General features: G+C 42.4%; 1 protein-coding gene across 2 annotated transcripts in view; it reads left to right on the top strand.

Moving 5' to 3' along the window:
* Nucleotides 1–25,803, top strand: part of LOC132898809 (cortexin domain-containing 1 protein) — a 59,116-nt gene extending 33,313 nt beyond the window's left edge. The window contains exons 2-5 of one of the 2 annotated variants that reach the window (XM_060940476.1): nt 11,471–11,722; nt 12,143–12,169; nt 13,720–14,334; nt 25,753–25,803. In XM_060940476.1, coding sequence (XP_060796459.1) covers nt 11,531–11,710 — 180 coding nt within the window. In that variant the 5' untranslated portion in view covers nt 11,471–11,530 and the 3' untranslated portion in view covers nt 11,711–11,722; nt 12,143–12,169; nt 13,720–14,334; nt 25,753–25,803. The remainder of the gene's footprint in view (nt 1–11,470; nt 11,723–12,142; nt 12,170–13,719; nt 14,335–25,752) is intronic. The other variant, XM_060940475.1, reaches the window with a different exon arrangement.
* The last annotated feature ends 319 nt before the right edge of the window (nt 25,804–26,122 follow it).

Below are 26,122 nucleotides of genomic sequence, written 5' to 3'. Positions count from 1 at the left end.
AGGATGGGACACAGAAGGAGGGGGAGAGAGAGAGAGAGAAGAAGAGAGAAGGGTCGACGTAGTCTCCTGTCCTGCCGCCAGAACAGCCGCCAGATGATCCTCCACCAGCTCCACTGCCTGATCCAGCGACGCCGGGCAGTGGCACTGGACCCACTCCGCGGTTCCTGCTGGTAAGCAGGCGATGAATTGTTCCAGCACCACCTGGTCGATGATCCCCTCGGCGTCGCGGTTGTTGGCCCTCAACCACCGCCAGCAGGCGTCCCGGAGCTGCTGGCCGAACGCGAATGGCCAGCCAACTTCCTCCAATCGCAGAGCACGGAAGCGCTGGCGCTGTTGCTCTGGTGTGCGCCCCACGCGCTGGAGGACGGCCCGGCGGAGGTCCGCGTAGGCCAGCCGGCGGTCGGCGGGGAGCTGTAGCGCGGCCAGCTGTGCCTCTCCCGTTAGGAGGGGGAGGAGGCGCGCCGTGCGCTGCTCAATCGGCCACCCCGAGGCTTCTGCGACCTGTTCAAAGAGCGTGATGAATGCCTCGGGGTTGTCCTGCGGGCCCATCTTGGTGACGGTGAGGGGAGACGGGCCCACGGCCGGAGCGCTGGTGGACCCCGCCGACGCGAGGAGGTGCTGGAACGCCTCGCGGTCTTCCTGCTGGGCCAGCACCAGGGCTTCAAAGCGCCGCTCTTGTTCCTTCCGGAGTGTGACGAGCGCCTGGTGCTGGCTTTGCTGGGCCGTGGCGAGGGCGTGGACCAGGTCGGCGAACGGGGAGGATTCCATGGGGCTGCTTGGTTGGTGCTCCACGGTCCCGGGTTTCGGCACCACTGTAAACATTCCGTACGTGGGGGTGGAGCACAGAGGACAGCAGGACAGAGATCAGGGTTAAATATCAGCTTTATTGCCGCACTTTTCAGTCTGACAATTTAAACGTTAGAGACACACACACACACACTCGAGTGTTCTCGTCCGGGGAAGCTCTCTTCCGCTCCCACTCTCCCTCCTTAAATAGGGCGCGGTCACTGGGGAGACACACACAAACACAGGTTAATTGCCGTCAGGTGTAGTGATCCTGCCACTTACCTTCCCTGACTCCCCCCTCCTGTCACAGACCGGCGCTTGACCACGCCCCCGCTGCCACACATATACAACCACAAAACTGTGTTGTAACTTTACAAACATTCTTATTTTGACACACAAGAGTGAATGTCTTTGTAGTTTGGAAATACAGCATGTCTTAGTCTTATTGTCTGTCTTGTAAAAATGTCTTCACAATTACAGCCTGCTGCTCATTTGGCTAACTGTGGCAGTTATCATGAAAAGCACCTTTCAAAAGCAAAAAACTCTCAAGACTTCACTTGATAGAACTAATGAAAAAAGGTGTGAAATGGAATAATTTAAAAGTACATCGTGTGCCCCAGTCACTAATACAGTGGGCATGTACTGTAAATCCACTATAAATTCAGAAGTGGTGGAAAGAGGATGAAATATACTGACTGGAGTAAAAGTCCAGCGACTGTATTTATAAGTCTTTTGGGTAAAATGAAAAAGCAGTCATAAAGAAAATTACTCAAGTAAAAGGGAAAAAAGTCACAGGGTGAAAAATAACTAAGTTACTTTAAAAATAGCTTTTTTCATATGTCTACAGCTAACACAACTAATTAAAACATTTACATTATGGGCATTTAGCAGACTTGCTTATCCAGAGCAATGTACAATGAGCGCGTGCACACACACACAGCACCAGGGGATCAGTTGAGCGTTAGGCGCCTTGGTCAAGGGCACTTCAGCCATGAACTTTTCTGCTAGTTTAGGGAATCAAACCAGCAACCCTTTTGGGCCCGAGGCTGCTTCTCTAATCTTTAGGCCATGGCTACCCATGTTATAGCTCTATTATATGTAAAATGTTGTGTAAAACATAATATATCTGAGGAATTAGATATTATACATTATCCTGGGTGTTACTTATAGGCTGTAGCAGCACTTTAAATATGTTTTATTTATTTAAATACTGTATGTGTTTCCAAATGAAGGGACATCTTAAGATAACATGCATCTGGATACCTAGCACCAAATTTGGTGTGGAAGATTTCGAGTGGCCTGCACAGAGCCCTGACTTCAACCCCACTGAACAGGTTATTATAACAGCAAATGAGGGCTGGGGTGGGGGTTTAGACCAACTTTGGAGCTAGATGTTTAAAAAGCACATATAGGTGATCGGGCGGCACGGTGGTGTAGTGGTTAGCGCTGTCGCCTCACAGCAAGAAGGTCCGGGTTCGTGGTCGGTGAGGGCCTTTCTGTGTGGAGTTTGCATGTTGTCTGCGTGGGTTTCCTCCGGGTGCTCCAGTTTCCCCCAAAGACATGCAGGTTAGGTTAACTGGTGACTCTAAATTGACCGTAGGTGTGAATGGTTGTCTGTGTCTATGTGTCAGCCCTGTGATGACCTGGCGACTTGTCCAGGGTGTACCCCGCCTCTTGCCCGTAGTCAGCTGGGATAGGCTCCAGCTTGCCTGTGACCCTGTAGAACAGGATAAAGTGGCTACAGATAATGAGATGAGATTTGAAAACATTGGTTTTTAATGGGCTTAGACTCTTTCTGAATTAAATGCATTATAAATTTGAATAGCTTTTTTGTAATAAATAAATAAATAAAACAAAACAAACCTCAACTGAAAGTAAAATGAACCATGTACTATAATCTACTTTGTTACTTTCCACACCCTGAATTTCATCATTTTCCCTGTTGACATTTGGGACACTGTAAAACGTTATCAGTTATCAGGTTTATCATCAATGTACAGTTCAAAAGCTAGCATCTTTGATCATATGAGGGTGCATTAGTGCACATGACATGAGTAGCTTGTACATCTGGGAAGGCATCATTAATGCTGAATGATATATACATGTTTCAGAGCAATATGCTGCCATCCAGACAACATCTTTTTCAGGGAAGGCCTTCCTTCTTTCAGCAAGACAATGCCAAACCGCTTTCTGCACATATTACAACTGCATGGATCCGTAATAAAAGAATCCAGGTGCTAAACTGGCCTACCTGCAGTCCAGACCTGTCTCCCATTTAAAACATTTGGCGCATTATGAAACGCAAAATATGACAAAGGAGACCCGAACTGTTGAGCAACTGAAATTGTATATCAAGCCAGAATGGGACAACATTTCTCTTTCTACAGCAATTGGTCTCCTCAGTTCCCAAACGTTTACAGAGTGCTGTTAAAAGTAGAGGTGATGCAACACAGTGGTAAACATGCCCCATTCCAACTTTTTTGAAACATGTTGCTGACATCAAACTCAAAATGAGCATATATTTTTCAAAAAACAATACAATTTCTCAGTTTCAACACGTCATATGTTGTCTTTGTACTATTTTCAATGAAATATAGGGTTTCCGGGCGGCACGGTGGTGTAGTGGTTAGCGCTGTCGCCTCACAGTAAGAAGGTCCGGGTTCGAGCCCCGGGGCCGGCGAGGGCCTTTCTGTGTGGAGTTTGCATGTTCTCCCCGTGTCCGCGTGGGTTTCCTCCGGGTACTCCGGTTTCCCCCACAGTCCAAAGACATGCAGGTTAGGTTAACTGGTGACTCTAAATTGACCGTAGGTGTGAATGTGAGTGTGAATGGTTGTCTGTGTCTATGTGTCAGCCCTGTGATGACCTGGCGACTTGTCCAGGGTGTACCCCGCCTTTCGCCCGTAGTCAGCTGGGATAGGCTCCAGCTTGCCTGCGACCCTGTAGAAGGATAAAGCGGCTAGAGATAATGAGATGAGATGAGATATAGGGTTTCCATGATTTGCAAATTGTCATATTGTTTTTTTTTTTATTTATGTTTTACACAGCGTCCCAAATTTATGGAACTGGGGTTTTATTATTATTATTATTATTATTATTATTATTATTATTATCTGTACACATAGCTTTGATTAAGCGTTTTCCTTAATTTAATTCTCAGTGTGAGTATGATGCTAAGCCCATTAAGTCTGTCTTGAAGTGAACAGGGCTCTGGGCTCAAATTTGTTCAAAGAATAAAGGTTTCCAGCTTCATGTTTTTGGTCAACTCTTCATTAAATTGCAAATGGCATCACCAAGGTTACTGTTGCTATGAGCCCTTACTTTTTGTTTTGTTTTTCCCTCAAAAGACAGAGCTCTATATGTGTGAGGAAAATCCTCAAACCTGCTGATGCAAGAGTGTCCTGTTCCCTGAATAGGCTTTAAAAGACAAGTAGTGGTACCTGAATGATTCGTTACTAGCCCCGAGGGCCAGATTTAAACAATTCATCTGTGACAATATGCCTAGTGGAGGAGAAATAAGGACACAAGTGCCAACGACAGTGCCTATTCAAGGGGAGAAGGTTGCTAGGATCCCGAAGGTGTAAAAAGAAAGGCAAACTCTGTAAACAAGGACAAATTGTGCTGGACAGTGAAGTAAACCAGGATTGGTGGAAAAAAATAAAAGCAGCCATTTTATCTGAAGGTAAAAAGAAAAAGTCATCTTATTTCAAGCTGTACAGTATATCTGGCCTCATGTAGATTATTCTACTTCAAGCACAAACTAATTAAAAGTTGTTTTTTTGTTTCATTTACACACTAATACAAGAACAAACTTTAAAAAGAATTTTGTTTCCGTATGATCTTTTGACAATATGTGTTGTACATTTGTACCATTTGATTACATACGCATTTGTTTTCCCCTAATAAGAAAATGTGAGGGGAGTTTAGTTTTTCTTTTTTGTTTATTGATATGGAAATCATTTTTTGACATCATGTTTATATTACAAAGATTATGTTTCGATCATTTTCACCAGAGGGTAACAAGTGGAAAGTAAAATGACACTCGGTAGAGTGCATACCTCAGCCAAGCCACATATTCGGATTTGAATCAAAATCTAGTCAATTGTTCCTTGGTCCATGGCTCAGCTTTCCTCAAAATTTCATCAAAATCCATTCACTACTTTTTGAGTCATGTTGGGAAAAGACAAAAAAAAAAATCCTGAATCCACATACACATCCAGACTTGCATCAAAATCTAACCAATTGTTCCTTGGCCCATGGCCCACTTTTTCTCAAAATTTCCAAAATCCATTCACTACTTTTTGAGTTATGTTGGGAACAGGCAAACAAATGAAGACAAAAACATAACCTCCTCCAACAAAGTTGTCAGAGGTAGTAAAAAGCCATCAAGAGGATCCTTCATGCAGATAAAGGGCATTTATGTGCGTATTTCAATAAATATTTATATATTGGTAACGGGCGGCACGGTGGTGTAGTGGTTAGCGCTGTCGCCTCACAGCAAGAAGGTTCTGGGTTCGAGCCCCGTGGCCGACGAGGGCCTTTCTGTGTGGAGTTTGCATGTTCTCCCTGTGTCCGCGTGGGTTTCCTCCGGGTGCTCCGGTTTCCCCCACAGTCCAAAGACATGCAGTTTAGGTTAACTGGTGACTCTAAATTGACCGTAGGTGTGAATGTGAGTGTGAATGGTTGTCTGTGTCTATGTGTCAGCCCTGTGACGACCTGGCGACTTGTCCAGGGTGTACCCCGCCTTTCGCCCGTAGTCAGCTGGGATAGGCTCCAGCTTGCCTGCGACCCTGTAGAACAGGATAAAGCGGCTAGAGATAATGAGATGAGATGAGATGAGATATTGGTAACGGGCGGCACGGTGGTGTAGTGGTTAGCGCTGTCGCCTCACAGCAAGAAGGTTCTGGGTTCGAGCCCCGTGGCCGACGAGGGCCTTTCTGTGTGGAGTTTGCATGTTCTCCCTGTGTCCGCGTGGGTTTCCTCCGGGTGCTCCGGTTTCCCCCACAGTCCAAAGACATGCAGTTTAGGTTAACTGGTGACTCTAAATTGACCGTAGGTGTGAATGTGAGTGTGAATGGTTGTCTGTGTCTATGTGTCAGCCCTGTGACGACCTGGCGACTTGTCCAGGGTGTACCCCGCCTTTCGCCCGTAGTCAGCTGGGATAGGCTCCAGCTTGCCTGCGACCCTGTAGAACAGGATAAAGCGGCTAGAGATAATGAGATGAGATGAGATATTGGTAACAATGCAGCTGAAATAAAATACATTCTCAGACTTTATGACTCTTAAATACTATATAGCTGCATTGCATTCTGGAACTGGACTCCAGCATTTTCTGTTCACTATTTCTTTGTTGGCTTTCTCATTAGTACGATATTCAATGTCTCTGGAAAAGGGTGAGTGAAGCTCTCACACTTTTACTTTTCGGAGTTAAAAGGGAAACCTGATCACTATCATTTATGGTTGACATTGGTGAATTTTCTTTTCCTGTTTAACACAACTGTAACTGTCAAAGAATATAACTCCATGACGGCAATAAGACAGACTAAAACAATGAAAATACTTGATCAACCACCAAATTATCATCAGTCATTAAACACATCACAAATATTTTAATATAAACCTACTTAATGCATTTCATGGTGTCGTTTTCCTTTCATGGCTCTATGACAACCCAATGTTTCTTAGTCAGAAAGCATAATCCCTTTTAGAAAGCGTTTCCTTGTCAAAAAGTAGAACCCTTTCAGGAAGCTAATAATCCTAAGAACCCTCTAAGAGTGTCGACTGCACAGTAGTGAGGACCTCGAGAATCGGCTTTACCAAAAATTGCACTTGAACCGAGTCAGGCTGCTGGATGTGTAAAGGCCATCTGTCCAATGTCTCTCTTCTTTTCCTTTCAGTATGGATGAATTGATCTAAAGCAACAAACAAATTCTCTATTAGCTAAGCGGAGTAGCCATATGGAATTCTAATAGTCTGAAGGCACAGAGTTTAATGAGATGAAGTTGAGTTATGTCCTGAGAGGATGGAAGTAAGATCCCGGTTGTGTGGTAAAGTATAAAATATGGATACAAATTGAAACAGTGGCAATTTCAAGCACTGTTGCGTGTAGAGTGGTTTCAGAAAGCAGCCAGGATTTACTGGGCCATTTTGTATTTTGCTCACGATCCCTCTGTTGACTGATCACTTGCCATTTAGGGAGGAGGTTTTGCAGAAATCTCTGAGTACACAGGACTCCTTATTCAGAAAGACATTCTGATGTTAAATGGATAGTTTTTATGCACTTCATCTGGCTCAGTATCTTAACACTGTGTACAAACACACACAGACACTCATTGTACAGGCAGCCTAACACTAAACATCTCCATCCATCCATTATCTGAAGCCACTTTATCCTGTTCTACAGGGTCACAGGCAAGCTGGAGCCTATCCCAGTTGACTATGGGCGAGAGGCGGGGTACACCCTGGACAAGTCGCCAAGTTATCGCAGGCCTGACAACTAAACATCTCTCTAGGTTTGCAAAAAGTTTGCATCCTCCATGGTCTGAGGTCCATTTCAGTGCTCTGAGTAGTCTCAGGTCCATGACTCAGCGTTTTTTGTGCACATGCCAAATGAATTCAGATCCCTCTTAAATGACCAACAAGTAAAGTGTACTGAGACCATGAGGTCCTTCGGAGGTCCTCTGAGTACATTTTGTTTGAGGTTCATTGTGAAAACTGAGTGGCCTCAGTCCACTTCATATTTTGCTCTATAGATAAAGAGCTAGAGAGTTGCTGTACACACATAGCTCCAGTTATCCGTCACCTAACAGAACTAGAGACCTGTACAGGTCTGAACCCAGCCTTTTACATCGATGCCAGGATTTGAACTGACGTTGCAAAATCTGTTCCTATCCTGAATAGCGCACTAGACCGCTCAGCCATGGAGGATTACATTGTGAACTGATGTTATGTAACATGGCACTTATATAGTCAGTACACAGTGGCGCCACACTACAACTGTGGAATCGCTACCTGAGGCTGGCACGTCAATTACATTCTTAAACATGCTTAAACTCGGTTAAACATACACATACAGACAGGTGCCTCGATAGCCTTCAGCCAAAGGCTGAGCCAAAAACAACTCAAATGGTTTATGTGGTCCCACAACAAGGTCAGCAGTGTTGGGTAGCAACATGACAGATAAGCTAACAGAGCCACTGTGGCACTAGCAATTATGCTATAGACCTTAAGTTGTTATGCAGCAGTTATAATAGTATTATCAGTGCCAGGAACAGGAATACTTACTGTATAATGCTACTAGCATACAGTACATGGGTAATATATGTACTGTATGTACTGTATGTGTTTTGTCTATTACCCAGGGCTTAATTTGAGCCGGAACATGATGGAACAAGATCCGGAACCTCCGTCGTCGGATCCGGCAGCTATTTTCATTTCATTCGGTGTTCCGGCAGCTATCACAAAGGGAAGAAAATCAAACAATAAATTAAATAAATAAGTAAATAAAAATTTGTTTAGTGTTCGGTTTTGATTTTGATATCTGTTGTTGATTTCTCTTCTATGACATCCACAAAATTTATGCGGGGGGGGGGGGGGGGGGGGGGGACATGGGGTGTATACTTCCGCTCAATTGAGGTTTTTCACCCACGTGACCAAGTCATGTGATGCATCGTTAGGCTGCCATTTTGGACGTCACGGCTCGAATCAGTTTGAATGCGAGGAAGGCGACAAACGAAAAACATAAAAGAAAAAGGAGCGAGATGCAGAAAACACCTTCACTATCCAGCGACGTAGGGCATTTACAGGGCGAGCAGAGGGAGAGGTATTTGCAAAAATTGAGGTTAGCAGGCTTAGAGAACGACGTTTACTTGCTTCCACCAGGATTGTTCACTGACGTACGGAAGTACACGAAGCCCTCGTCTTTACCTGACTTCGGCCCACATGATCTGTATACCTATGTCGTTCAAAACCCATCGCCATACACAGGTATTGATCTGAAAGCATATAAGAGTTTGGATGCCTACAAATATTTTGTGTCAGACTGGGTAACATGCCTACATCAGTGGGTCGTCCCTGGAGCCGGTGGTCGCCATCTTATTACAGCTAAGGTTTGTTCACATTTTCATTTACTTTTGGTCCTCAGGATAAACAAAATGTTATTAAATGTCATTGAAATAACTTCTTAGTCTGTTGAGACATGGCCCGTTATAAATTTGCTGTTACCAGGCAATGACCAAGAACTGTATTATTAGGGTTGGTGTCTGTGTTGTAGCAGTGTACTAGCAGCTAGCTGTTAGCACTAGCTAATGTCAACAACATAGTAGCTAGTATGTTACTGTAGCAATGTTTACGTTCAGTCATTTGGATGACTGTTAAAACCTTTCAGTCTCAAGTTTTTCCTTTACTGTATTTACTAGTTTACTGTAATTATGATCCGGCAGCTATTTACACCGGATCCAGTGTAAATAGCTGCCGGAGCACGCTCCGGCTTGCTCCCCCTCAAATTAAGCAGCGCGCTCCGGCTTGCTCCCGGAGTGCTCCGGCCGAGGTTCTGGAGCACGCTCCGGCTTGCTCCCCCTCAAATTAAGCAGCGCGCTCCGGCTTGCTCCCGGAGTGCTCTGGCCGAGGTTCCGGAGCGCGCTCTGGCTTGCTCCCCCTCAAATTAAGCAGCGCAGAGCAAGCCGGAGCGCGCTGCTTAATTTGAGGGGGAGCAAGCCAGAGCGCGCTCCAGCAGCTATTTACACTGGATCCGGTGTAAATAGCTGCCGGATCATAATTACAGTAAACTAGTAAATACAGTAAAGGAAAAACTTGAGACTGAAAGGTTTTAACAGTCATCCAAATGACTGAACGTAAACATTGCTACAGTAACATACTAGCTACTATGTTGTTGACATTAGCTAGCTTGACCTTCAAAATGGCGGACACCGGGGCGTCACGTGACCCTGTGACGTCAGGTGAAATACCTCAATAGAACACCGGGTTTTTTGTAGCCGTTAGCTTGCGCTGTGGAAAAAATGGCAAAAAAAAAAACAAGAAAGCTTACTAAAATTTTTAAAATGAATTCTCCAACTTGTTTTGTAAACCCTTTATTTCTTAACTATTACTTGAATTGATTGCACTTATGTTTGCTGGCACTTATGTTTGCTGGCACTGCTTTTAAACTTGAAATATGCTTGAAATCCTAGGCTATGCTTTTAAATACCCTACTTAAATCCTTAAAATGAATCATTTAACTCATGTCTTGTGTGATCTGATCTCCAATGGTGAAATAAACCGGTTGTGATATGAGTACAGGCTGTTATTTTAGAAGATAAATGTAATATATAATTTAATATATTAAGCTATGTTTGCATCAAAATATTCAGCGGGAGACAGGAGGAAGACAGCATGTCAAGAGCCTCTTCATTATGAAAAAGAATATATTACACTCAAATTGTTGGTCATACGTAAAAATGCATTTTAGTTGTATTCAGCGTCACTTTTTATATATGGCTCTCACGAAAATGTATTTGAAAATATGTGGTTTCATGGCTCTCTCAGCCAAAAGGTTCCCGACCCCTGCTTTAATGTATGTGTGGAGAGCGAGAGTGAACTTGAGTGCCTGTTTGGAGAACATTCTGAGCGTTGTCCATTGTTGTCCAGGATTTGATAACTGGTGCTGTTGCAACACATGTCATGCAATAGGCGTGTGTGCGTAAAGTTATAGTAAACCGCCCCCCGCCTTTTTTTTTTTTTTGAGTCACCAGACCCACCCACCTCCTGCATTCCGGGACCTCCCACTTCACAAATTAAGCACTGCTATTACCGTACAACCACTCACAACAGCCAGTACTACAGTCAGTAGCTCTATGACGTGAAACATTAGTTGATTATTATTCAGCATCAAAAATGCTTCTTGTATTTCACTTCAAATCTGTTTTGCCTGCTCTGTTTTTCAGCCAAATCATAGCTTTTCAGCCAAATGAAAGCATCATGGAAAGCAACGACACTCAATGACACTAGTGAATATGTGTTCCTCATATTCACTGTTATCAAGTGGGCAACCTATTTCCTTGATGGTTCATTAATAGACCCACAACAGCTCCAGAGGGTTCAGCAATGAATCCTGGTGTCCTGGGCTCACCTCCTCAATGCCATTCACTCACTTGAAGGCCCAGATGGAGTATTTCATCTTCATCCAGAGTCACTGACTATCCTTTTCAGCAGTTCTGGCAAGGTCTTTGACTGCTTGCTGGCGGGCCTTTCATCATACTTCATCTCATCCATTGCCCTTGGCTTGCCTGAGCCATGGCCTTTGTGCATCTTGCTGCCTCCTCCTGCTGACTTAGCTCTTATATTATGAGTCTGCATCTCTGAGACCGAGTAGCCTTGTTCCAGACTGGTGTGGCCAAGACCACTTCTCCCTTGCTGGACTCAGCCCACGATGTCCCTGTGCTTGAATGCCACCTTTGCCTGCTCAGTTGCTTCTGATGGAGTCCATTTCCTCTCAGTATCCAGAATGGGGTCAACTTGGGCTACAAATGGATAACTTGCCTCTGTTAACATGATCTCCAGTCTTGGCACATTTGTATTTCTCTGAGAGACATTTATTATTATTGTTTAAAGTGGACCAATATTAAGTGTTTATACACTGTGAGACAGATGTGTGTCCTGTTAACTGTTTTCTCTTTCTTCCCTCTCTCAGATAAATGATCAGGATGGTAGCACTGGTCCATCTCGATGTGGACAGACCGAAGCAGAAGCGATGGAGGAGACAACGCCAGACCCCGCGTTTGTGGATGTGGACCAGGGCTTGACTCTGGCATGCATTGCCTTCCTCTGCCTGCTACTGGTGGCCATGATCATCCGCTGTGCCAAAGTCATCATGGACCCGTACAGCGCCATCCCCACGTCCACCTGGGAGGAACAGCATCTAGATGACTAGCATGATTTGCAGGTCTGCACACATAGGCAGTCAGATTACAGATGCAGCTCCTCAACTTCATGCAGATTCAAGGACTTTTGTGACTTTTGGTTCGAAACACATACATATGGTACTTGAAGTACATGGAACTCATATCAGCTTATTTAACAGTTATTCCATGAAATCAAGTCATACATGAGCCGATAGCCGACGAGGTGCTTAGCTGAGTTGGTTATAAGCCATGTACAATGAGATTGAGTGGAATCACTGTTATATTCTATCCACATTCACTGGATTTTGAGAAACAGAGCATTTTTATTTTTTTTTACAAATTTTATAAATGAAAACTTTATACAAAACGTCTGACAAAATCATTTCCACTCAGGCAGACTTCTTAAAACCCTATCGATGGCTGCACAAATTGACTTTAGTGTTGGTTTTGTTTTGTTGTAGAAAGTGCCGTCTTGCTGTCGTGATGAGGTATGTAATAGCTTTAGACATTTATTCAATTCTTCCTTGGACATTTCAGTTATGTAGTTTTCAAACTTCTTTGAGCTTTTAAACCAGTCTAAAAAAATTCAACAAATTTTAATGCTTAAAGATGAAGAATGTAAACAAACTGGCAAAATGACGGTAGAAATTTGTGAAAAATGCTATAATAATAATTCTTGGAAAAAAAAGATATGTTCTTACCGTCAAATACTTTCATTCCATATTTTGTTTCTTTTTTTGTATTTTTGGGGGGTTTTGTTTTTGAGTAGAGTTTTTATTTCGTCCTTGGTTGTTTCAGCAACACACCACACCATTTTGTTTTTCTCTCCTCACGGTATATGAGCTGATATCCTAGTAGTAGAGTAGCCAATCAGAGTGCACGATTGCTCATATCCAGTGAATGTGGATAGAATAATATAGGTTATAATACAAGATTAGTAATCTGAAGTAAAGCACAAAGACTTACCGAAACATACAGAAACACATAATTACGAGCTTGCTTCACTTCAAAGACTATATTTTTGTACCTAAAAGCAAAAGAAACTAAAAATATTAATCTATCATTGAATGAAAACAAGAAGTTGAACTCAGTCTTGTGCTAAAAAACTTCTCACAAATTAAGAAGTAAAAGCAATTGTCATAAATAAAATAATAAGAAAATCCACAAGTGCTAACCACACCCCTCGCTGTAACCTTATGCTGAGGGAAATGAGGGGTTAAAATGAGACATTATTGATATTTTGCCACCAGACATCTTCAACTTGCAAATCTTTCTCACAGCATATTATCAACATCACCCTTGGCACCTGAATGATGTAATCGTAATAGGTTTTGATCTGTTGTTGGTTTATTTGGAGATTGTGAATTGGAAACCAAAGCATAATTGGCTATGTTGCTATTGTGGGATGTATCGTGCAACACAAGCAAATCGTAGGGGTCTACACGTTCATGTGAACAGAAAAGCCACTGCTAGCATTAGTGTTGTTTTCAAAGCACCTCAGCTCTAGCCAGTGGTGTGCATTGGGACTGGGATCCTGATGATCTGCTGGACCCAACAAAAAAGCAGCCAGGATTGATGAAACTTTCTGTAGGAGCAGGCGGTAATAGTCAAACCTTCTGAGAGAGCAGGTGGGATTGGTCAAACTTTCTGCAGAAGCAGGTAGCATTGGTCAAGAGTGTTTGTAGGAGCACGTGGGATTGGTCAAACTTTCTGAGGGAGCAGGTGGGATTGTTCAAGCTTTCTGCAGAAGCAGGCATAAGAGGTTAAACTGGTCTGAGGGATTCAGCAAGACTGGTGAAATTTTCTCTGGGAGCAGGGATGATTGGACAGAGTTTCTGCAGGAATGGCAGGGATTGGTCAAGAGTATCTGCAGAAGCAGGTAGGATTGGTCAAAAGGTTCTGCAGGAGCATATGGGAGTGGGATTAAAAACAGTCCTGCACTTACCTCTACTGTTTAAAAAGACAGACTCAGACTTTATATGTCTACGAGGAAGTAAGTTTTAGAATCCCTCAAAATATTTCTTCTCTTGTCTTTCAGATAAACCTCTATCCAGGATGCAAAGACAGGTTAAATGGACTTACCCCAACACTGAAGCACACCATCTAGAGACTCTACAAGCTCTGAAACTACCTACAGCACCAGGACCAGGCAGAACAACTCAACACTGGACAAATCTGTTCCCAGAACAAAATATTGAATACACTAGGACAATGATCACTGAATGAGTTTGAGAATGGGCCTGTGGAAGTTATATTTTTGGGGGAACCTTTTAGGTTTTGTACATTTTTCTAATAATCATGATGGATGGGGTGTGTGAATTTAATGTATGCTGTTTGCTGAAATGAAGCCTGGCTTGAAGGCATGCTGACAAAGCTACTCATAAGAACTACTTGACACTGAAATGATCATAATTTATATCCATTTACAGTGAAGTGGCAAAATACAAGTATGCTAGCTTGAATGCAATTCAGGGTGAGGCTTGTGCCAATAATCAGTTATACAACATATCGTGATAATCAACATGCACAATATCATTAATTTTCCATTTGGCAGGAGACCGCCTGGGCAGGCAGCACTTTTGGGCTGTTGGTCTGTCTCATTGGGGGAGAAGCTTTAGCATTTGAAGGCAGTACCATATCTTTCTCCTTGAAGGTACAGTATTACATTTTGAAAAACAAAGATTTGTAGCTCTGAAGTGGCTTTTTGATTAAAATGTCACTCGATGACAAAAGGTCCTGCTAAACATTGTCATTTTTATATACCGGTACTGTGGTAATGTCATAAACTGTGAGAAAATGTTGAAAATTTATTACTGGCACACGGCTGTTTAGGATACTCAACTCCAGATCAAGCCATTTAGCTGAGGTTCAGTGGAATTCCCTTTATTCTTAAATGTGACTGCCTTTGGCCACGACTTAAAAGTCCACTTCCTTTGCTCCTCTGTTGTCTTGAGCCATGTCAATTAGCATATAGCATATTTATCTGCAGAGAATTATAACCATAACTGCATGTTATCAAGTGCCTCAGCCAAAATCACAAAGATTGTCTTGAAGCAGCACACAATCAAGAATAATGTGTAGCAGATCAAACAATAATGTCTTGACTGATTGAAGCCACAACTGTTCTATGTTTAGCCTGCATCTTCTTACACGTAATAAAGTTAATAATGATTTCAATCCTCTTTGGTGTGTTTATGATGTGCAATGTCCATATGATGTACAAATCAAATCAAAGTCTTTCCCACGCCATGTGGCGCATAGGGCGGCGCTGATCTCCGTTTCTGTAGCCCTTGGCCTCTCATCTATTACATAGCTAGGGTTACAGGGGGGGGGGGGGGGGGGGGGGGGGGGGCTAGTCCTCTGGTAACTGCGAGAGTTTGACTCCCCACTCACATCTGTATTGCAGCGTGCCTTGCCAGACACCAGTAGGTACCATTTTTATGATGGTCTTTGGTATGACCCGACCGTGAGTAGAACTCACAACCTCCCGATCAAGAGACAGACACGCTAACCACTAGGCCAACTTGTGGTACATGATGTACAGTGCCTTGCATAAAGAATTTATGCCACCCCCCACACCCCAACCCCCTATCCCATTGCTTTTTGTTGGCTTTGTACTCTGCTCAGTGACAAAGTGAATCCAATCTAATCTGTTGGTTGCATAAGTATTTAACACCCGCCCCGGTCAGTACTTTTAAAGATGGATTTACATGTGCTCCATGGGATGCTCAATAATTAAATAATTTTCCCAACTGTATGGATGATTCCACCCTCACTTCAATATTATGAGCTATTTTATGTAGACTCATGAAAATAAAATCCCAAAGTTAGTCCATTTCATTTCCAGATTGTAACACCACAAAATGTGGTGAAGTACAAGAGTGGTGAATAATCATACAAGAGTGAAGTAAAAGAGTGGTGAATACTCACCATAGGCAAGGCACCGTACAGCTGGAGTTACTGAATTAAAAAGAATTAGCATCATTTACATTGCTTTGCATCTAGTTAGATGACTAATGGGATGCACCCAGTGCCAAAAGCTGTGTATTTTCACCATCTCTGCTTAGTGCAGTTTTCACTTCATCATTAATTTTCCCTGCCTTTTGCCTCATTTGTCAAATCATCCCTTTGCACACATTTGAGTCTCTGTGGAGGGTGCACACTTCAAAGGCAACAATCTTCAACAGGATATAGTACTTGATATCTGTCCTACTCAGGAATCCTCATTCCCATGGCAAAAAGAGGAAAGTTAATTTGTACGGCTCCACAGGGGCTCTGACATTTCACACTCTTTCCAGGATATATGAGCACAGGTTTAAATAAAGCATTTGGCCAGTGGCAATGATATGTGACTGAGGCCAGTGTCGATGAACCTCAATCCGTGATCTAATCAAGACTCTCACCTCATGTAGCCGTTGAACCCAGAGCTTCAGTGAGAATTTACTTGCTGAAATTAACTGAGGTCTGTCTTCTTTTTCAGTTTGACAGCAGTAAAAAAACAGATAAAAGGGTCTCTAGTGTAATTAGGGGAAATACAGTGGTGCTTGAAAGTTTGTGAAGCCTTTAGAATTTTCTATATTTCTGCATAAATATGACCTAAAACATCATCAGATTTTCACACAAGTCCTAAAAGTAGATAAAGAGAACCTAGTTAATAAGACAAAAATATTATACTTGGTCATTTATTTATTAAGGAAAATGATCCAATATTACATATCTGTGAGTGGCAAAAGTATGTGAACCTCTAGGATTAGCAGTTAATTTGAAGGTGAAATTAGAGTCAGGTGTTTTCAAGCAATGGGATGACAATCAGGTGTGAGTGGGCACCCTGTTTTATTTAAAGAACAGGGATCTATCAACGTCTGATCTTCACAACACAATGTTTGTGGAAGTGTATCATGGCACAAACAAAGGAGATTTCTGAGGACCTCAGAAAAAGGGTTGTTGATGCTCATCAGGCTGGAAAAAGGTTACAAAACCATCTCTAAAGAGTTTGGACTCCACCAATCCACAGTCAGACAGATTGTGTACAAGTGGAGGAAATTCAAGACCATTGTTACCCTCCCCAGGAGTGGTCGACCAACAAAGATCACTCCAAGAGCAAGGCGTGTAATAGTCGGCGAGGTCACAAAGGACCCCAGGGTAACTTCTAAGCAACTGAAGGCCTGTCTCACGTTGGCTAATGTTAATGTTCATGAGTCCACCATCAGGAGAACACTGAACAACAATGGTGTGCATGGCAGGGTTGCAAGGAGAAAGCCACTGCTCTCCAAAAACAGCATTGCTACCCATCTGCAATTTACTAAAGATCACGTGTCCAAGCCAGAAGGCTACTGGAAAAATGTTTTGTGGATGGATGAGACCAAAATAGAACTTTTTGGTTTAAATGAGAAGCGTTATGTTTGGAGAAAGGAAAACACTGCATTCCAGCATAAGAACCTTATCCCATCTATGAAACATGGTGGTAGTAGGCCCTTAGGCAAGTGCAATATACTCCTTCTTACTCCTTACTGTATTCCACTCATTGATGTGTGCATGTTATGCATTTTTTTATGATATTAGGCCTTGTAAGGAAGTGCAATATACTCCATTTTACTGTACTGTATGTTATGTGTTAGATGAATAGTGCTGCAGATGTCTACTAAATGTCTGTTTTGTCTGTTCTGTCATATGCCTGTACTGTACTGTACAACAAATTGCCTTTCGGGGACATTAAAGTTTTCTAAGTTGTACAGTATCATGGTATGGGCCTGTTTTGCTGCATCTGGGCTAGGATGGCTTGCCATAATTGATGGAACAATGAATTCTGAATTATGGCAGCGAATTCTAAAGGAAAATGTCAGGACATCTGTCCATGAACTGAATCTCAAGAGAAGGTGGGTCATGCAGCAAGACAACGACCCTAAGCACACAAGTCGTTCTACCAAAGAATGGTTAAAGAAGAATAAAGTTAATGTTTTGGAATGGCCAAGTCAAAGTCCTGACCTTAATCCAATCGAAATGCTATGGAAGGACCTGAAGCGAGCAGTTCATGTGAGGAAACCCACCAACATTCCAGAGTTGAAGCTGTTCTGTACGGAGGAATGGGCTAAAATTCCTCCAAGCCGGTGTGCAGAACTGATCAACAGTTACTGGAAACATTTAGTTGCAGTTATTGCTGCACAAGGGGATCACACCAGATACTGAAAGCAAAGGTTCACATACTTTTGCCACTCACAGATATGTACGGTAATATTGGATCATTTTCCTCAATAAATAAATGACCAAGTATAATATTTTTGTCTTATTTGTTTAATTGGGTTCTCTTTATCTACTTTTAGGATTTGTGTGAAAATCTGATAATATTTTAGGTCATATTTATGCAGAAATATAGAAAATTCTAAAGGGTTTACAAACTTTCAAGCACCACTGTAAAAAGCGCATTTACATTCGGGGATCATGTTGTGTGCACGCTTGGGACCCAGTCATGATGGGAAACACCTGATGCTGATTTGAGCGCATTCAGTATGCGCATATAAAGACGCTGTTTTCACAGAGACTTTGTGAAGTCTTCTGTCAGGTATGCGGCGGTAGATGGTTCTAAGTGCAGGAAGAGTGTTTATTAGCAGGCATGATATTGACAAAAACAAAACACAAATGAAACTGAAAGCAGAGTCATAAACCTGGCTAGAAACAAACATGACAGTGAGAATGATAATACTTCACAAAGCCTCCGTGTCCTTATACGTGCATGTTGATTGTGCTCAAATCAGCATAAGGTGTTTCCCATAATGACTGGGTCCCAAGCTCTTGCACAACACGCTCCAAAGGATCCCCGAATGTAAATGCACTTTTTAAGTCTCGGTGAAGGTTAGACTATGCAAATCCACTGTGCTGCTCATGTTCACGTCACTGTATAAGAATGAGCACCTTGCTGCAGTTGTGAAATATTTTTTTTTTTAATTGTTACCTTTGTGGAAATGAAGTGAGCATATTGTAGGCTTTTTGACCTCTTAGTTTGACATTGAGTCCCACTGAATGTCCCCCCCCCATTTTCCCTTCTACGTTTAGAAATTTCTCTGTTTTTTCCCCCCAGTGATCAATTACTTTTGGTCTCATCTCATCTCATTATCTCTAGCCGCTTTATCCTTCTACAGGGTCGCAGGCAAGCTGGAGCCTATCCCAGCTGACTACGGGCGAAAGGCGGGGTACACCCTGGACAAGTCGCCAGGTCATCACAGGGCTGACACATAGACACAGACAACCATTCACACTCACACCTACGGTCAATTTAGAGTCACCAGTTAACCTAACCTGCATGTCTTTGGACTGTGGGGGAAACCGGAGCACCCGGAGGAAACCCACACGGACACGGGGAGAACATGCAAACTCCACACAGAAAGGCCCTCGCCGGCCCCGGGGCTCGAACCCAGGACCTTCTTGCTGTGAGGCGACAGCGCTAACCACTACACCACCGTGCCGCCAATTACTTTTGGTAAATTAAAAAATGTGATGTCTTTGTTTCATTCAAAATTATTTGCACATCCAAAAATGCAGCAAAACCTTCCCATACCGGTCAATAGCAACTAATTCGGCTGAATGAAGCACTACAAGTGTACCCCCTGTCATGGCGGCGTAGTTACTGTTGCTATGGGGTCACGTGATGGTGCAAAGCTTCTGTTGGTGAAAATCAACCTGCTCCATCCAGCAGCTGAAATCCTACTACCTTTAGGGGAATTTTTTTCCACCTACCAAAGACCTACCATAAGGGACCTTCCAAATACATGAACCTTCTATCTTTTTATTTTTCATTAAAAATCCCATTAATGCTCCCATAAACCTCCTGAACTTTCCCGAAATTGCAAAACTACTCAAGGCTTCAACTTTGCTGATGAAATGAATCCAAAGTTCTTTTTGTGGTTCATGTTATTAGACAGATGCATCGGGCTGCGTGTACACACTTTAATTTTTGCCAGCTGCTTGTCTATCGATGTGTGTGCTTCTGTCCTGCTCAATCCAGCAATTAATCAAGTTAAGATGGCCTCAGTTTTTAGTCCATTCGTCATTTTTCTTAACAGATGGTTTGTTTGGACTATAAATTTTGTTTGAGAGTCTTATTGGAAAACATATACCTTTTTGCACCCCATCTTTTGCTGTCATTTTTAAAATAACTCCCTCAGTGATCAGATATACAGCTTTTTTTTCTTCAAGAGGTAATATTCTCAAATAGGTCTAAAAATGACGAATGGGCAGCTGGAGCAGTAATGTGCACCAGAAAGAAAAACGAGGAAAGACTCGTTTTGGGCTGTAATGGAGAATCATAATTATTTCTTACTCATAAATGACTGAAATATCAGAGGTGCAATGATTCAGATCAACATCAGTAAATAATTCGGCCTAAGTCTTCTTTTTAATAAAATATTTTATCAAACATATCCAAGAAAGTCTTGTTTTCTGAAAACAGTATTTCATTTCCTGTAGAAGTACAGATGGGTGGCAAATTAAAGGGGGGAAAGTCACTGCAAATCAATACAAATTTTTCAGACTGATCACTTTTATCCTATGATGAACCATTTCTATGCTGGGTCAATCCCCAGGGCACGAGAGCTCACTGAACAATCTGATAAAGATGAAAATGATCAAAATCATATGCTATGACCTTCACAGTCCTCATAACTCCAAGTAATTGAATATACTACAGTGCAGTGAACTTGCTCTGGAGGCTCATGGTGGCTGAACACATTCCAAAGACACTTTATATTGTTTTTTCCTCCTTTACTTTGTCTGGAGATTGGCTTATATGAATAAGAATAGATTCTTTACTAACTTACCTTTACAATAAGCCTTAAGCGTACATCATCAATTCTTCATGCATGCTCAGGGCTGTGTACAGCTATGGATTTCTTTCATGCCTCTTGGTATAAAACTAATGGAATTTGTCATGTGTCACATAATTCTTTAGCAAGGTTTCATAAAACACACTGGCTTCAGTTTTGCACAGTGTGTGACGCACAATACACAACTCAATGTTTTCAATCAATAACTCAAAGCAGGTCAGAAAGGCGTTTGGCCTTATGGTGTTAATTTTATTTATAGTAAAACATCATGCATGCATTTGAATGATCGTGCCAGCAGTTTTACATCAAAGTGGCATTAAAATAAAAAACCTTTGGAAGCCTAGAAATACACCTTTACGATTGAAAATTTCTAACATAAGGTGAAATGTAGTGTGAAAAAATGAACATGATTATATTTTTAATGTTGTTTGACACTAAAATTCTGACATTTTTGTTCATTTAAAGTGTTTAGGTGTTAATTTATTGTCAATTCGAACATTATTGACAGACATCAAGAAAATATATTTAAAATATTATATACAGCGACTCCGACAATTTTCTTAGATTTTTCACAGTGCCAAAATACAACCCCGATTCCAAAAAAGTTGGGACAAAGTACAAATTGTAAATAAAAACGGAATGCAATGATGTGGAAGTTTCAAAAACTGATATTGTATTCACAATAGAACATAGACAACATATCAAATGTCGAAAGTGAGACATTTTGAAATTTCATGCCAAATATTGGCTCATTTGAAATTTCATGACAGCAACACATCTCAGAAAAGTTGGGACAGGGGCAATAAGAGGCTGGAAAAGTTAAAGGTACAAAAAAGGAACAGCTGGAGGACCAAATTGCAACTCATTAGGTCAATTGGCAATAGGTCATTAACATGACTGGGTATAAAAAGAGCATCTTGGAGTGGCAGCGGCTCTCAGAAGTAAAGATGGGAAGAGGATCACCAATCCCCCTAATTCTGCGCCGACAAATAGTGGAGCAATATCAGAAAGGAGTTCGACAGTGTAAAATTGCAAAGAGTTTGAACATATCATCATCTACAGTGCATAATATCATCAAAAGATTCAGAGAATCTGGAAGAATCTCTGTGCGTAAGGGTCAAGGTCAGAAAACCATACTGGGTGCCCGTGATCTTTGGGCCCTTAGATGGCACTGCATCACATACAGGCATGCTTCTGTATTGGAAATCACAAAATGGGCTCAGGAATATTTCCAGAGAGCATTACCTGTGAACACAATTCACTGTGCCATCTGCTGTTGCCAGCTAAAACTCTATAGTTCAAAGAAGAAGCCGTATCTAAACATGATCCAGAAGTGCGGACGTCTTCTCTGGGCCAAGGCTCATTTAAAATGGACTGTGGCAAAGTGGAAAACTGTTCTGTGGTCAGACGAATCAAAATTTGAAGTTCTTTATGGAAATCAGGGACGCCGTGTCATTCGGACTAAAGAGGAGAAGGAGGACCCAAGTTGTTATCAGCGCTCAGTTCAGAAGCCTGCATCTCTGATGGTATGGGGTTGCATTAGTGCGTGTGGCATGGGCAGCTTACACATCTGGAAAGACACCATCAATGCTGAAAGGTATATCCAGGTTCTAGAGCAACATATGCTCCCATCCAGACGACGTCTCTTTCAGGGAGGACCTTGCATTTTCCAACATGACAATGCCAAACCACATACTGCATCAATTACAGCATCATGGCTGCGTAGAAGAAGGGTCCGGGTACTGAACTGGCCAGCCTGCAGTCCAGATCTTTCACCCATAGAAAACATTTGGCGCATCATAAAACGGAAGATACGACAAAAAAGACCTAAGACAGTTGAGCAACTTGAATCCTACATTAGACAAGAATGGGTTAACATTCCTATCCCTAAACTTGAGCAACTTGTCTCCTCAGTCCCCAGACGTTTACAGACTGTTGTAAAGAGAAAAGGGGATGTCTCACAGTGGTAAACATGGCCTTGTCCCAACTTTTTTGAGATGTGTTGTTGTCATGAAATTTAAAATCACCTAATTTTTCTCTTTAAATTATACATTTTCTCAGTTTAAACATTTGATACGTCATCTATGTTCTATTCTGAATAAAATATGGAATTTTGAAACTTCCACATCATTGCATTCCGTTTTTATTTACAATTTGTACTTTGTCCCAACTTTTTTGGAATTGGGGTTGTAATTCGCATAACAATTGAGAAAGATTAATCCATCCATCTGTAGCCGCTTATCCTGTGCAGAGTCGCGGGCAAGGTGGAGCCTATCCCAACTGACTATGGGCGAGAGGCGGGGTACACCCTGGACAAGTCATCAGATCATCACAGGGCTGATACATAGAGACCCACAACCATTCACACTCACATTCACACCTACGGTCAATTTAGAGTCACCAGTTAACCTAACCTGCATGTCTTTGGACTGTGGGGGAAACCGGAGCACCCGGAGGAAACCCACGTGGACACGGGGAGAACATGCAAACTCCGTGCAGAAAGGCCCCCGTTGGCCACTGGGCTCAAACCCAGAACCTTCTTGCTGTGAGGTGACAGTGCTAACCTCTACACCACTGTGCCGCCCAAGAGAGATTAACATTTTTGTTTAACAATAAATAGCCTCCTTCCAATCTGACAGAGCTTGAACAAATTTCAGCCCAAAATGTATGGGCAAAAATATCACAATCCAGATGTGCAAAGCTGACAGAGAGACAGTATATCCCAGAAAACTTGCAGCTGTAATTGCAATCAAAGGCAGTATCGACTCAGGAGGTCACTGAAGATGAATGGATGAATAAACCTTTCCTGACAGAATGTTCAAGATTACATGAGATTTTTTTTCAGTGACATTTCTTAGCGCTGGAATTACAGTTTTTGCCCTTTGACCAGTCTGCACACTTAAATTAATTTTGTTTCCTTACTCCTAACTGTGGATGGCATGGCATTTTCACTACTTTATCGCACATATTATACACTCACTGGCCACTTTAATAGGAACTTATCTTGATTCTAAGATTCCTGTTCTTGGCTGCAGGAGTGGAACCCAATGTGGTCTTCTGCTGTTGCATGCTGAGATACGTTTCTGCTCACCATGGTTGGAGAGAGTTGCTATGAGTTGCTCTGTCCTACCTGGCAGCTCGAACCAATCTTCCTCTGACCTCTCTTATCAACAAAGCGTTTGTTTCCACCCACAGACCCGTAACTCACTCAGTGTATTTTGTTTTTCGCACCATTCTGTGTAAACTCTACAGACTGTTGTGTATGAAAACCCCAGGAGATCAACAGCTTCTGAAATACTCAAATCAGTCCATCTGGCACCAACAGCCATGCCACAGTGAAAGTCAGACTTTGAGATCAGAATTTTTCCCGTCCTGACGTTTGAAGTGAACATTAACTGAAGCTCCTGATTTGTATCTGTAGGATTTTATGCATTGTGCTGCTGTCAAGGGATCGGCTGATGAGAGAACTGTTTCAAACAGCAGGTGGATGGGTGTTCCTAATAAAGTGGCCATTGAGTGTATGTTGCATGGATGCAAATTCCAGTGTGTTCCACTGTTGGTTGTACTTCATCCTTCTCTTTGTCTTTCTCTGTTGTGTGAATTTAAGGTGAAACCCACTGTGAGCTCTCCTTACTTCACCACCTCAAGTTCAGTGCCATCTGTTACCCAGATTAAAGGACGAGCCCCTACCAAGTCCTCACAGTCGGCAGTGACATGCACAACTATACAATATAAATGTATACAGCTTTACAAGCTATAACTTTTATATGTTTAACTTGGAGATGAAAAAAGGTGGAAAAAAAAGAAATGACAAGTCAAATGCCTATTAGGCCCTTGTGGTTTCTTTTTTTCTTTTTATTCATTAGGGCCGTTCATAAAACCAGAAACTATAAAACCAATAAAATGTCACGTAAACATCTGAATTATTGTGCCAGTACCATTACACAATGCAATCATAAAAGGCCTTCAGTTGAAACTTTAATTATGAGCTGTAGCTAAAAGTAGTAAATTGTCGTATTCCAGACAACAGATTTGGAAAAGCTCAGTTTAAAGAAAGCACAACTTTATTCATCACACATTTGTGAAATTTCTTCTCTGCATTTAACCCATCTGAAGCCGTGAACACACACATGTGCACACACACACATACATACATACATACCCACAGCAGTGGGCAGCCATGCTAACAGCACCCGGTGAGCAGCTGGGAGTTAGGTGCTTCGCTCAAGGGCATCTCAGCCCAAGGCCATCCCATTATAACCTAACCGCATGTCTTTGGACTGTGGGGGAAACCGGAGCACCCGGAGGAAACCCACACAGACATGGGGAGAACATGCAAACTCCACACAGAAAGGCCCTTGCCGGCTGCTGGGTTCAAACCCAGAATCTTCTCGCTGTGAGGCGACAGCGCTAACCACCACACCACCGTGCCGCCCAAAAAGCCACTGGATGTTGAAGTTCCAACATTTAAACAGCAGAAATCAAAATCAACAACCACTGTAATGGTGTAATGTTTATGATAGTGACATTATGCCTGGCGGCTTGTCCAGGGTGTACCCCGCCTTTCGCCCGTAGTCAGCTGGGATAGGCTCCAGCTTGCCTGCGACCCTGTAGAAGGATAAAGCGGCTACAGATAATGAGATGAGATGAGATATTATGTCACTCCAATATGGCTGTAAGCCAAGAGAAGAAGATACACCTAATGGTCAACATTTAGCTTAAAATCTTTTAAACTACAAAAATACACAAGTTAAATTTCCATACAACCTGTGGGTTAATAATGAAAACTTGCCAAGCAGGTTCTTAAGTTTAGCCATTTGATTTGCTTGTACTTCACTTTAGGAGCTCTGTCCACAACACAGAAATGGCTAGTAAACAAATACTATATTATTTAACAACACTATATTACTTAATTATTGTACATAAGTCTGGTTTTTATGCATCTGTTCTTTACTTAATTTTTCATGCACCTAGTACCTTTAACCTTTCCTACATTTAAAAAGAAAATCTCTATTTTCTCCTCACTTCATTTCCAAACACTGCATCACTATTTCTCGATAATTATATATTTGTAAAATCATATGGTGACTTTCTACCATCAGACAGTTACAAGAATTTGATCTAAATCAGAATTAGACTTAATAATTATCACTGTACTCAGCATGTTACTATGTACACACTGTATTTATGGAAGTTATTATCAGAGTTTCTGTATTATCATCCATCCATTATCCATAACCGCTTATCCTGTGCAGGGTCGTGGGCAAGCTGGAGCCTATCCCAACTGACGATGGGCGAGAGGCGGGGTACACTCTGGACAAGTTGCCAGGTCATCGCAGGGCTGAAACATAGAGACACACAACCATTCACACTCACACCTACGGTCAATTTAGAGTCACCAGTTAACCTAACCTGCATGTCTTTGGACTGTGGGGGAAACCGGAGCACCCGGAGGAAACCCACGCGGACACGGGGAGAACATGCAAACTCCACACAGAAAGGCCCCTGTTGGCCACGGGGCTCGAACCCGGACCTTCTTGCTGTGAGGCGACAGTGCTAACCACTACACCACCGTGCCGCCCCCCTGGATTATCATACTAGCTACTTTCTGAGAGATTAAAATAA

The sequence above is a fragment of the Neoarius graeffei genome, chromosome 15 (assembly GCF_027579695.1).
Source record: "Neoarius graeffei isolate fNeoGra1 chromosome 15, fNeoGra1.pri, whole genome shotgun sequence".
Classification (NCBI taxonomy): Eukaryota; Metazoa; Chordata; class Actinopteri; order Siluriformes; family Ariidae; genus Neoarius; species Neoarius graeffei.
Note: the sequence above shows the minus strand (reverse complement) of the source record. Positions and strands in the feature narration are given on the sequence as shown.